This window comes from Pavona decussata, unplaced genomic scaffold (assembly GCF_977016875.1).
Source record: "Pavona decussata unplaced genomic scaffold, jaPavDecu1.1 SCAFFOLD_386, whole genome shotgun sequence".
Taxonomy (NCBI): domain Eukaryota; kingdom Metazoa; phylum Cnidaria; class Anthozoa; order Scleractinia; family Agariciidae; genus Pavona; species Pavona decussata.
In genome coordinates this window covers 3,323,464-3,337,739 of record NW_028145758.1, presented here as the reverse complement: position 1 = coordinate 3,337,739, position 14,276 = coordinate 3,323,464, and the positions used below count along the sequence as shown (strand labels likewise).

Below are 14,276 nucleotides of genomic sequence, written 5' to 3'. Positions count from 1 at the left end.
TGACGACAAGAAAAACACTTAGAACTTGGAACTTGACTTAAAAGCCAGACACTCTAGACTTAAAAACGTAACTGAACTTAACTAGAACTAGAACGACTTACGCAATATGAGCAGCAAAACAAAACTAACCAGTAACCTATATATATATATATATAGCATTATGCAAAATAAAACTAGCGAGTACGAAAACAACCTAAGAAAACAAAGAAGATTAATCAACGAGAAACTAAGTACAAAGGGCAACGGAGTGAAAAAACTAATAAACGAGAAACGAAAAACAAGAACGCTAATGACCCATAGAAATACGTAACGCCGACATACAAAACAACAAAAATCTTAATTTTCGCGCCTACACCCTTGTTCGCAGGCCTATATGCTAATTTGTCCTTTTGGAAGTAAAGAATGCATGCCAGCGTAAATAAATATGACCAACTCTAAAAGAGACTACTCCCTAGAGTACCCCCTAACATGATCTGTAATGGGGCAACGAAGCGAATAAAGCAGATAAAGTCTATTCAAATCCACTATTTCTACTGAGAAATAAGCTTGATCTAACCCCTGATCAAACAAAGGACAGAACAAAAGCGCATTGTGTGATGGGCAATTGTGACAATCCAATGAATGCAATCACGGTCATCACGTGATATGCAGTTGTGCGCGCTGAAATAGGCTTGAAAACCAACGGCTTTCCCGAGCTGCTTCGGCCTGTTGTATTAACTGGATATAAGTGGGAAAGAACGCTACAGATTACTCAAAGATTTCTGACGGCCGAAATATGAAGAGCGTATTTGCGTTTGTCATCCTGTGCGCATTTTCCATCTATCTGAGTCTTGCCTTCAGGACTGTGGATCGCATCTACATGCCAGGTACGTGTGTGTAAGGTAAACGAATGTAAGTTTTACCTTATTTTTAATCTGGGTGTAAATTAAACTACGACTTCGAAATCGTCTCTCGCGTTGTTTACCGAAGTCATGCCGTAACAATCGATAAAACACTTCTTAAGTTTTTAAAATTTACAAATCTGGTCAGTACATAAGACTGTGATAGTCTTTCAGCCTCCTTTTGTCACTCGCGCAAGCAAATCAGACATGTGCTCGGTGATCAGTAGTCAACGAAGTGAATCTCAGTGACCTTTCATATTATATGTATATGTCATTGTGTGGAGACAAATCCTTTCAACCAGTTTATCTGTTTCAGTCACGTAGTGAACTTCAACTAAAAGCAAAAAGATCGTAACAATTTTCGTTGACTTTTACCAAATAAATATAAAGTAAATTAGAACTCTCGCAGTAGCCCCGTTTGACCGCCTCTTTCAAATTTTGAAATTTGGCCCGTTGAACGGAGAAAAAATTCCGATTTAGAAGAATGTCTTAGGATTAGCCACTAATATTTCGAAATTTGAGGATTCTGACTTTCCAGAGGCGAAAAGATAGCCCATTAACGGAAACGGCCGAGGCGCTTTTGACAATGCATCAAGCTGCCCAACTATTAACGGTTTCCAATAATATGCAAATTATATTGTTCGAATATTAAAATAAAGCAACAACCTCTTGAAAAACAAAGAAATTAAACCAACGGAAATATAATGATTAAGTCACCTTATTAATAACACCGTAGAACAAAATTTACTAGATTTAGAAAATGTTTCCACAAGGGGTCCATTACTCAGAGTTAAACCCCCACCACTGCAGCATTAACCCTCTTCCACAAAGAGTGAGCGCGATCAGAGTTTGAGTCACTAAATGTATGCATAATTAATTCTGGGGCTGTGTGGAAGTCTTGTACAAAATTTGTAGGAAACGTTGATTAAAACTTACAACATGGTAGCGGACTGGCCCGTTGAATTCTCTCAAGGCCGCCAAAAGGTGCGACTGGCCAGCTTTAAATTGTGATAACCTGTGACATTGCTTCTTTATTTTACCTTTTGCCGCCTTGCATATGATTGTCCTATTTTTCCAGTGAGTGCAGATACAATGCACGCGATTGTTCTGCTGGAGTTAATACCTTTTGTTTGCTTTGTACTGTTGTGATCAAATGGGAATAAAACAACAAACCATTATTTGAAAACGTTGAACTTCTCTGTAAAGAATGTTTAAAATGGTAAGCTTTCAGCCTTTAAAAACGAAATCTTTCAGTCAGGAAGCCGAAAGCACTGCGAAAGCGCAAGCTTACCATTTTTATTTTAATTATATTTAACCAGAGAAAACTTTCAAAACAATAATTATGCAAGGGAGGTTAAAACATTTTCCCGCCTTAATTAAGTCACTGATGAGTGCTATAATTGGGCGTATACCGCAAATTTGCATGCTATTTGTTATTTTTCCTCTCGTAAAAAATAATTAGAATCAACAAAAATGTAATAATCAAGAACCAACCTGTGTCCTCGACCCCCGCACTGGTAAAGTAATGGCTTTGAGTCTCGAGTTAAAACTACTCAAACACAGGCGTTTGTAAGTGTGTATTAGACTGATTTCAATTTCTTTCAATTTCCTTCGGCGAAGTTTTCTAAAACTTTCACAGCAGATAGACCCTCACCAGGAAAATCTTTTAAGAGCAAAAAAGGCAGGGGTTCAACAAAGGTAGCTTCTATACGTTTTCAAATTTGTGGTTTTTTCCACTGCGAAGAAAATTGTCTTACAAATTTTTGTGAAAATTGAGCCCTAACTGGAACTTCTGTGCCAGTTTTTAGGAAATTTGACGAAAGTTTGCATTTTCACGGACAATAATGACGTCTTAGCGATCTTAGCGAATTCTTATTCTAAGACGTTATTATTGTCCGTAAATCTGGATTTTCTCGTGTTTCCTTCGGTAAAATTTCGGTGAAAATATTGCTCTAAAGTTCACGCATGCTCAAATAGCAATCTTGCCGAATTTCTATTCTATTTGAGCATGCGTGAACTTTAGAGCAATAAACTGACACAGCGGCAAAATGAGTGCGCATGCTCGTCACACGTGGGCACTTTTAAAATTGCCATTGTTTGTTTTCGTTTCGCGGGGATAAGCCCAAATCAAAATAGATAAGGTTGCCGCTTTAAGGTTCCTTCGAACTTCCTCCATCACGTATCTTTTTCAACAAAAAAAATATAGTGGTAACAGGTGTGAATTTGGTGATTGAAGTGGAGCATTCGTAATTGATTCTCGCTCGAATCACAAATCTGCGTAGCATGCGCGCTCATTTTGCCGCTGTGTCGTTTGCGCGACGAAATTTACAACCTCGGTTATCTTTGAAGACACAAACAGTAATATTTTTGTTTATGAATCGAAACTACTACAGAGAACGTTTTCTTTAAAGTGGCTGCCCTGTTTCTACTTCTGGACTGTAATTTGAGCTGTATTGTTGACTTGTTCGTTGTTGCATGAGTTTGCGTCAGCTCGCGTTCGGCCACATCACTTAACATGCTAAAGCTCGCATAATCAGGGAGCGCGCGAGCTTAAAATCTTAGGGAGACACCTTAAGGGAGGTGTCCGCGAGCGGAGGTTCGACTCAGTGCAGTAGAACCTGGACAAACTTCTTGCCTTTATACACCAACACACCTTATAACAAAAACCCCTCTCTAACAAATTGTTTCTTTGTAAACCTTGGACTGAACATATGAAAAGAGGTTTTGCTTACAATTGCGTTAAGCTATAGAATGGCCCCCGGGGTTCAATCTAAACAGGGGATAACAGTATCGTCCTTCAAACGAGAGCTATCCGATGATCTGTTAAGCCTTAACTGATAAACGTAGTCTATTTTTTTACACATGAACACAGCTCAAAGAATATCTTTATACTGTTATTATTTTTAGTGCTCGATTTCCATGTAAAACAGCTTTCGTAAAGTCTCTTTTCCTCCCTAGACAAATGGGAAGATGACATGAAGGGTCCATCGTCTGTCGTCCTGAATAAGAAGACTTACCAGTGTAATGTTGAGCAAATGCCGTGCGACTGTCCCAAGCTGCTTTGCACCGGAGCCACGTCGTGTGAAAAAGGAAAATCCAATCGAGTTAAGTGCCAACTCTTCAAATCATACGAAATGATCGACTTGAATGATGCAAAGAGACCATTCTTTGGAAAGGGAGACTGTGGTTGCAACCATGTTTAATCACTTAAATAAATAAATAATTCCTGGAATGTCAGCGACAGAAGTTTAATGTGTAACGTTGTACACCTCCTATGTGTGCAATCATGTCAGCCAATGCTTGTATGAGTTATTAAAACAAAAAATACTGAAACACTCAAATGTCTTTTTGGGAGGGTGGAGAGTTGGCTGGTTGTCCGGCTGTTTTGTTGGTTGACACTTCGTTGGTTAGTTGTTTGTTGGACAGGTTGGTTGGTTGGTGAATTGACTGGTATATACAGTCAAGCCTCCCGAAAGCGCCTAGGTGGTCGGTACGGGAGGTGGTCGCTAACGAGAGGTCAGAACACAAGGGGTTTAAATTTTGAACGACATTAGCATAAAGTGACTCCAGAGATTTAGTAGCCACAAGAACGTTTTTAAACTTTCCAAAATTATATTGCCAAAGAAGTTCATTATCCAAGTTGATGGCTTCCCTGTGATAAATTACGAACCTAATATGGCGAATGAGATACAAGTCTATTTTGAGACACCGGGTACCTCCGATTCCGATTCATGTCCCCTGAACTTAGTACGCAAAAATGTACATGGGATATTTTTACAAAGGCAAATTGTCCAACTTCCGACAGCGGATAGATATGACTGGGGACGTATGTGACAAGTGATCGTTTACAGGAGAAACTGCCACCTCTAAAAACTGCTATCTCTAAAAGTGGTCGCGGTCGCCAACGAGAGGTTCCAACTATAGTGATTTGACTGCGAAAAATTTGGTATTTTCGAAAATTGGTGGCTTACGAGCGGTAGTCGCAAGGGGAGGCTCGACTTTAGTTTTGTTGGTTGGTTGTTTGGTGGATTGATCGGTAGGTAGGTTGGTTGATTAGACGCTGACCAGTTCGTTTATTGGCTCAAGACCCTAAAACTTCTTAGCATGTGTCCGTGCTGCTAGCTTTTTGACCAGCAGGCGTTCTCTTACATCAATTAAAGCTTATTATTGCAATTCATCAACGTGAAGGGTCAACGAACAAACGACCCAATTTAGATATTTGGCATTTTTATCCCCATTCATTTCCTTTCATTTCCTAAATCTCATTGCAGCCACGTGCCCAGAAATACCCCCCCCCCCCCCCCCCACTATACGCCCCCCACATTGCGGTCTGATCTTGCTCCGCTTAAACTCGTTCCCAGACCACGGCCCATGGCCACGGAATTTCAGTGCCGGAGACGATTGCATACTTGACAATAACACCGTAAATGATCTAATAAACGCCCCCTCTCTTATGAACGCCTCCTATCTAATTAACACCCCCCTATTCTGACAAGTTTGTATTAAACGCCCCTCTCTAACAAACGCCCCCTGTCTAATAAACGCCCCCCTTCCCTGAAAACCACACATAAAGTACAAACAGATGTACAATACAATCGATCAATTTATTTGCGTTCTTGCTTAATTAACACCGGTGTGCGAGTTGCGTCTTGGCATTGAGCTATAAGAACTGCCAGTACCCCTTTCTGTCGATTTGTATGTACCATATACCGTTATGGACTTGTAGACGGTTTAGACTTATCAGCCGACGGACTTGTACCGTATTTAGGTTACCATGTTACAGTTATTAGAATAAACGCCTCTCTCTTTTAAACGTCCCTCTCGGACTCTTGAAATTTAATAAACGCCCCCGGCGTTTATTAGATCATTTTCTGTAAACCTGTTAATTAGAAACTCTTTGAACAGCTAATCATTACAGTTATGGAATTCATGGCTCACGGATTTCGAGGTTACATGAAAATAAAGAAATCATGTTGTCGTGTCACATTTCAGAAGATAAAACTATTATAATTAACAGCCGCTCACGGAAATGAGTTACACTTCGCTTTCAACCATGTAACAATACTAAGCAATGGCTCGGACCGCGGCTGAGACAATAGAAACTAACAGGAAAACAACAACGACACTGAAAACTTCGAGAAATTAAAGCTCTTGTTGAGATAGCCTGAAAACGCTATTGAGAGTACCGTATTCAAGGAAAGCGACTTCTGTTTGAGAAAGCGAGGAATTTGAGAACAAGTTCCCTCTCGAGACCACTCTTGTGTTGGACCCACATTCATTTTCTATAGTTTTCTATTTTCCGGATTTCACGTGTAATCAGGTATTATCTCGTTGGACCAAAACTGAACTGCTTACAATGTAATTTACCTGAAAATTTTGTCGTTCTTGTGATGTTTTGTGTTTAATGCACGCAGCGGCCATTTTGAAAAATTTACACGTTATCATAAGAATTGGGACCGAGTTTCCTTCGGAAACGTTCGTCATTCAGTCGGCATGAGGTCGGAAATTTTCGAGGAATTCCAAATTGACCGCCGAGTCACGTACCCTCTGCGCTCGGTGGAGGCCAAAGGAGCTAAAAAATTCCCAAATTGCAAACGCGTTCACCATCAAAAGGAAATCCCAGAATTGATCATAAGCAACAGAGCAAGTACAAATGAAAAATCTGAGAAGACTCTATTTTGCATTTGTAATGAAAATTTTTTCCGCGTCTGCGGATGAAAACATCTGTCATTGTGTTAAACGTACCACTATCTGACCCAACAGGAAATTCATGAATTTTTACGCGGGATGCCCTGAGGGGGCATACCGTGTCTAAAAACGGGACGATTTCTTTTTCTTCGTCGTAGCTTCAAATCGGTACATTAATTTATTCATTAAACTCACCCCTCTCCTACTCGGGGTGTATTGTTCTGATTGTCTTCAACAGAAGCAGGCCAATCAAAATCCATATCTGTCGCGTATATTGCGAGGGAGGGGACCCACTCAACCCTACTCGTGTGACGTCAAAGCATCATTTGATTTATGCATTAATCTTGGATTAAATTGGTTGCGCCATATTGTTAACATGTTGTGGACTCAAGTGTGCCGTTTTCAAACGGAAAATAAACAATTTTGAAATGGTAAATTGAAAGAATAACTTCTAAGAAGCACTCGACCTTTAAAACGGTAGAAATTGGAAAATTCCTTGCGAAGGAATCGTGCTTTGTTTGACAGTTCTAGAACACGATGGGACTTGAGAAGAGGTCATTGATACGCTTACGTTATCGTAATGGAATCTCCGAAATTTCCGGTAGCGTACCACAGGGGGAACAACATAAACGCGATCATCGTGACTCAAACTCAGGTGACTCAGGATAGTTTTATCAATCTGCGAAGCAATCATTTTGAAGCGGTAAATCGAAAGAATAACTTCTGCGAAGCACTCGACATTTAAAACGGTGGAAATTGGATAGTTCCTGGCGAAGGAATCGTGCTTTGTTTGACAGTTTTAGAACCACGATGGGAGACTGACACCTCCTCCCCCAGGAAATAATGGGGTATTTTGCCACACTGTCCATTCCGGTGGTCGAGCATTAGACTTTTACCCAATTACCCCGGGGAATTTGATCATCTCTTTGTTTTTCACCTTACAGAATCTTCCCCCCCTTTAATGACCTATTCATTGGCAAATACAGTAAGTTTCTTATTGAATACGTCTATGTACAACAAAAATGGGACGCTACAGCAGCAGACTGGCCATTTTTGCAATACTACGGTGTGTTGGAATGTTTCGTGAGGTACATTGTTTTGCAAGTCAACAATCTGTCATGTCACTCATCGTCGCTCGCGTGATTATCAACATTTCCATTTTCTAAAAAAAAAAATAAACGCATAAAATATTGCTCGTGTCCCGACTGTATTAAGTTCTCTTCTTCAAACGTCTGATTTAAACATCCTTGACGCTTGAGTAACATTTTCACAACAACTTGGAAGTAGTGGTAGGAAAAATATGCGTGTCATTGCGCATTTTTGACTTTACGATTATTTTTGTGAAAATAGACGCATACGTCAGAGAATAAACATCCTTAGGGGAACAAATTACTTTCATTTTCGATTGTCGCCTGACGTCTCACAAACAGATAACCTTCAGACTAACTAATTCCTTTGTTTTCTGCGGTCATTTATTCCTCAAGAAAGCTACCAACAGTAAGTATATGACGTTCGCCTCTAGTTTCGTTAGCTGTCATTTCATACAATAACAAAATATGAAAATTTCGTCAAACAGACCGGTAGGTGGGGTATCTAAAGAAAACGTCGGCGGGTGAAACAACATAATGCTATTTTTGTGACTCATACTATTGCATGCACACATGGAAAACGCTGATAGGATTTCATGAATTGGGAATGGATGATATTCGTTATTTTTAGCCTAAGCGATGCTTTTTTCTTTCAGCTCAGATTGCTTCACGAGAATTTCCGGTATCTCTGAAATTGCTGTGATCTTACAATTACGATATCATTAGCAACTTTTGAAATTGATTGAAAAAGTCATAATTTTACTCAAGAAACGATCCCTTAACAAGCTTAGTCAATATGAAATGCCATCTAATCTTTGCAAGCTTATGTGCACTCTGGAGGGATGATGTACGGTGTTTGGAGCGAAAAATCAATTATGTTATTGCCATGGTATGAAAACAATCTCGGTGTAAGGTTACGTTATGATGGTGCAAACAATCTGGGTACAATGTTACTTTGTGATGGTGCAATCAATCTGGGTACAAGGTTACGTTGAACTTGCGCAATCTACGTTGATAAATACGGCGAATAGCAAGTTAAGCGTTAGTTAGATGGTAACAATTGCAGTTAGCGATTGGCGTTGAGTTCGAAACGTGTTCATTAGTCGTATTTAGCGATCCTTTTCGAGGAGGACATCAATTACTGCTTGAGGTAACTGCTTTAACGTAGACTCTGTTTGGTTGATATAGCTTGTAATAGCGGTATTCTGTACGAAATGACAAATAGGCGAAAAGTGTACAGCAGATCTCGGTTTATTCAGACTTAACGTTCACTCGTGTGATTCACGGCAAGGTTGGGGTTTGTAATTTATCTCAACTGACATTAATTGAAAGAGCGTCGATTTTTTTTAGACACTTCTGAGTTAAGACTGCGTTTAAGACTTCACCACTGATTTTTGGCTGACAAAGTTTCAACACCCTTCATCGTTTTGGACCATTTTATTCTCTGCGGTTTAAATTTGCTAGTGAAGCAATTTCCATTATTTAAACTCTTCGTATAATCAATTTGTAACTGGCGTTGGGTTCGAAAAGTATTCAGTAGTCGTATTGAGAAAGAAACTTTTCAAGAAGAACGTCAATTGCTGAAGCTGTTTCGTTGATGTATTAAATAATTACAAGCTTGTGGATAAATACTAGCTTGTAATAAATTAATAACGATGTCTCAGTCTACGAAATCACAAATGTGCGAAAAATCATATTCCTATAGGTTAATTTAGGTTTAACGTTTACGTCTGTGATTCGCAACAACTGAGGTTGTGGTTTGTAATTTATCTTAAAAGGCGACGATTAAGGAAGCTGTTATTCTTATACTTTTGTGTTAAGACTGCATTTGGTAGCATACCAAAGACTCAATTGTTCTTTCGGATGAAAGGAAGCTTCAAAAACGTTTATCATTTTTATTTTCGCGCTATATACGACTTAGACCCTGTTCACCGGAGCATTTGATTATCTCTTTGTTTTTCACCTTACAGCACTTTTCCCTCCTTTAATTGCTTATTCATTGGCAAATACAGTAAGTTCCTTATTAAATACATCTATGTATATACAACAAAAATGGGACGCTACAGCAGCAGAATGGCCATCTTTGCAATACTACGGTGTGTTGGAATGTTTCCTGAGGTATTACAAATATTGCTTTGCAAGTCAACAATCTGTCATGTCACTCATCGTCGTTCGCGTGATTATCAACATTGCCATTTTCTAAAAAAAAAATAAACAAGCTAACGTCATCACTCCCCTGGTCATCATGCAACGCGTTTTTCAAGCTTTAATACGATGGGCCTTGTCAGTTTATCCATAAACGCATCAAATATTGCTCGTGTCCCGACTGTATTAAGTTCTGTTCTTCAAACTTCTGATTTAAACAGCCTTGAGGCTCGAGTAACATTTTCACAACAAGTAGCGGTAGGAATAATGTGCGGGTCATTGCGCATTTTTGACCTCATGATTATTGTTTCGCGCTCGGCTATTTCGCGCGACGTCTCGACTATTCAGAAGGGGACTACTTGTAGTCTATTATTTTTGTGAAAATAGACGCATACGTCAGAGAATAAACATTCTTAGGGGAACAAATTACTTTCATTTTCGATTGTCACCTGACGTCTCACAAACAGATACTTCAGACTAACTAATTCCTTTGTTTTCTGCGGTCATTTGTTCCTCAAGAAAGCTACCAACAGTAAGTATATGACGTTCGCCTCTAGTTGCGTTAGCTGTGATTTCATACAATAACAAAAGATGAAAATTTCGTCAAACAGACCGGTTTATTTGACGAAAACGTCGGTGGGTGAAACAACATAACGCTATCTTTATGACTCAAACTATTGCATGCACACATGGACAACGCCGATAGGATTTAATGAATTTGGATGATATACGTTATCTTTAGCCTGAGTGCCATGCTTTTTTCTTTCAGCTCAGATTGCTTCACGAGAATTTCCGTCCGGTATCTATGAAATTGCTGTGATCTTACAATTACGATATCATTAGCAACTTTTGAAATTGGTTGAAAATTAACCTTTAAAAAGTCATAATTTTACTCAATAAACGATCCCTAGCAAGCTTAGTCAATATGAAATGCGATCTAATCTTTACAAGCTTATGTGCACTCTGAAGGGATGATGTACGGTGTTTGGAGCGAAAAATCAATTATGTTATTGCCATGCTATGAAAACAAACTCGGTGCAAGGTTACGTTGTAATGGTGCAAACAATCTGGGTACAATGTTACTTTGTGATTGTACATGTGCTATCAATCTGGGTACAAGGTTACGCTGAAATGGTGCAATCAATCTGGGTACAAAGTTACGTTGAAATAATGCAATCTACGTTGATAAATCCGGCGAATAGCAAGTTAAGCGTTTTGTTAGATGGTAACAATTGCAGTTAGCGATTGGCGTTGAGTTCGAAACGTTTTCATTAGTCGTATTTAGAGATCTTTTACAAGGAGGATATCGATATTAATTACTGCTTGAGGTAACTGCTTTTACGCAGACTCTGTTTGGTTGATATAGCGGTATTCTGTACGAAATGATAAATAGGCGAAAAGTGTGCTGCAGATCTCGGTTTATATTTTCATAGTTTACGTTCACTCGTGTGTTTCACGGCAAGGTTGTGGTTTGTAATAATCTCAACTGGCATTAATTGAAAAAGCATCAATTTTTTTATTTACTTCTGATTTGATGGTTTGTAATTTATCTTTAAAGGCGACGATTGAAGAAGCTGTCATTCTTATACTTTTGTGTTAAGACTGCATTTGGTAGCATACCAAAGACTCAATTGTTGTTTCGGGTGAAAGGAAGTTCCAACAACGTTCATCATTTTTCTTTTCACGCTGTACGCGATTTGGAACCCTGTTCACAGGCAAGAGAGGATGAGCTACTTCTTCCTGTCTTGTCACAGGCTAATGTAATATATGAAACAAGAACCCGTTTAGTTAAATCTGCTCTATTGCAGCGTCTGTTAACTAATACTCAACCTCTGTATTTGAATTTCATGACTTTACCCTCATGTGCAGCCGCTCTAATTATAACAATGCCCTACACATGGAAATGTGACTGCCTGCGTGATGCAACGTTTTCTATTATGTCGTAACGGGGAACTCATCTACCGTAACATCACTAGAAATCCCTATATGCTTTTTAAGGAAAAACAAGAGAGGCTGATGGGCAAAACTATTACGTCATGTTCTGTATTTTTAATTACATCGCGTGGTACGGAAAGTTACCTCGTGTATTTACGCCTTATGTGAAGTACATGTAATTGAGAAATCTTCGGTAGAGTTTCTTCTCGGCATATCGAACAAAGGATAATAACAGCGAAGTTTTACTCTTTTTTGAAATAATCATTGTCCCATTGATACTAAATACAACTGATACCTCTTTTTTAAACTGACAACCTTCAAGGCTCATGTTTCCTCATTGGAGTCGATTTTTTTGCGCGTACTTGCGTGTTTCCTCTTTACATACTGGCGCCTTTAAACTAAATAAGTTAAAACAGTGTTTGCAGGACGTCAAATCCCTGCAGGAAAAAGAAAGAAAAACGCTCTATAATCTCTCGACCTCACAGGGTGGAGGCCGTTAGGCGATAAATTGGTCCCTCTTATTGATTACTGGCGCCTTTCTCTAGTAATCCCCCTTTGATGAGGCCTGAAATTAAATAACCCCCTCTCCAGAGGCTTAGTAGAGTTTTTAAGTGAAACTGTTAAATAATCTCAATGGCACTGGTAGAAATGTTTTTCGCAATGCTTAAATTGTACGTTTGGACAAGTCGGCGAAGTAGCCGGAGGTCAGGTCTCTGGCGTATCGGTAATTACCTTATCATAAGCAACTTCCAGTATGATGTCACGTAAGATAATGAAAGGTCAGCAAGACAATGGTTGAGGTCACACTGGAGAAAGTTAACCATGGTAAACTCAAGTTTACCATGGTTAACGGCACCGCAAGTGTGACCCCCAATTTTCAGTTTACCATGGTAAACCTAACTCTGGTAAGTTGCCCTGACAACAGCGGCAAGAACAAAGTTGACTTGACCCCAGATAAGAATCTAGTTACCCAAAAAAATAGGTGGGTACATCTCTTGTCTATCTAAACCATGCTTATTTTGTTGACAGTTTGTCATCTTTTTGGACAAACGCAGTAATTACAATACATTTGTGGATTCATATTTTATAAACATGAAATTTATTTTCCCGCTCATTCGCGCGTGTGTTTGAGTTCCTTTCAACGAGCTGGCAAATGAAGTCGAATGTTTCCCCTGTTACCCTGAAATGGTCTTTCCAAAGGGCTCGAAGGAGCCGGTTATTATACATTTCCTCAAACCATCCCTGTGGTCGAGGGTAAACCCAGGCTTGCCTGCGCGCTCTTCTTTGTCTTTGCCGTCGACGGTTAATTAACGAAACCGCTGCACTTTCTTTGGTCCCAAGATCTAAATGGTTGTATGTAAGAAGGAAGTGAATTCTACGTGCTCGTCTAAGCAGCAGAATTAAAAGCAAAATGGGAACAATTGAAAATGCAACTCTCTCTTGTTGATCCATAATTTTATTACGCGCTAAGTCACAGTTCAGTAACTTACCGCCGATATGAACTCACGCGACATGTCAACATTTAGTGTACTCGTCACGTATAAGTTTACTGATCATGCGAAAAAGTGTACATGGAAAGCGTCAAATCTATTTTTTATGACTTTGACAGGTTTACTACGGTAACTAGGTGGTTGCGCAATTTACCTTGGTAAAGCAATTTTTACCATGGTAAAGCCTCTAGTGTGACCTCAGCCAATGACTTGCTCATATACTGTATTTTGTTTTATTTTAGTAATACAATTCTGATTAGTTTTCAGCAGTTATTTTTTCTTTCAATTTTAACAGATTGTCTTTTTTTGGTTTTGTTTTGCAGGTGTAAGTCGTTAAGGTTGAATTTCTTCCTGAGAGTGAAACCAACTGATTGTTAGCAAAGAAGGCCTACAAAACGTAGCACCTACATAGTGGTGGACTGTTTGTTACAAGAGCATCCAGTGGCAGAAAACGTAGCGACCACAAAGCGTAGGAGTCAACTGGTTGTCATAACAGAACCCCCAGCGCAGCAGTCAGCTGATTGTCAAAACAGAAAACCCAACAACCCATCGTAGCAGCCGCTCGGTTGTTACAACACCCATCGTAGCAGCCACTTGGTTGTTACAACAGAACACCCATCGTAGCAACTACTCGGTTGCTACACCCATCGTAGCAGCCACCTGGTTGTTACAACAATAAGTAGCAGCCACTTGGTTGTTACAACTGTAACACATTGAACAAGAAATTAACAGAAATTAACAGATATTCAAAGCTATACAAACCTTGCAAACCTTGCAAAACCTGAAAGAGTGTGACATAAAACATAGAGTGCGATATTGAAACAAAAGAGACAGTGAATTACACAATAAAGGACTGTGAAGAAGAGTGGGACAAAAATAGTAAGAGTATTTAACAATGCTTGACATGAATAAAAAAGTGAAATACGGTACTTGTAGGTCACTATTTGCATTGTTTATTAATAATATTAAAAGGGATACTAAAAGAAGACGACATCATTATCGAGAACCCAGTAGAATCCCATTAAGAGCTCTAAAGAAGGGTTTAAAAA

At 39.2% G+C, this 14,276-nt stretch overlaps 1 protein-coding gene and 1 long non-coding RNA gene across 2 annotated transcripts; both read left to right on the top strand.

Annotated features, from left to right (window-relative positions):
* Window positions 1-679: 679 nt before the first annotated feature.
* LOC146451714 (uncharacterized) lies at window positions 680-4,214 on the top strand. Its single transcript, XM_085099004.1, has 2 exons — window positions 680-866; window positions 3,840-4,214. The coding sequence occupies exons 1-2, from the start codon at window positions 776-778 to the stop codon at window positions 4,082-4,084; spliced, it is 336 nt and encodes a 111-aa protein (XP_084955130.1). The 5' UTR covers window positions 680-775; the 3' UTR covers window positions 4,085-4,214.
* A 3,858-nt stretch (window positions 4,215-8,072) lies between these two features.
* Window positions 8,073-14,156, top strand: LOC146451713 (uncharacterized). Its single transcript, XR_014859982.1, has 2 exons — window positions 8,073-8,807; window positions 13,551-14,156. It is a non-coding gene; the product is annotated as an uncharacterized LOC146451713 (long non-coding RNA).
* The last annotated feature ends 120 nt before the right edge of the window (window positions 14,157-14,276 follow it).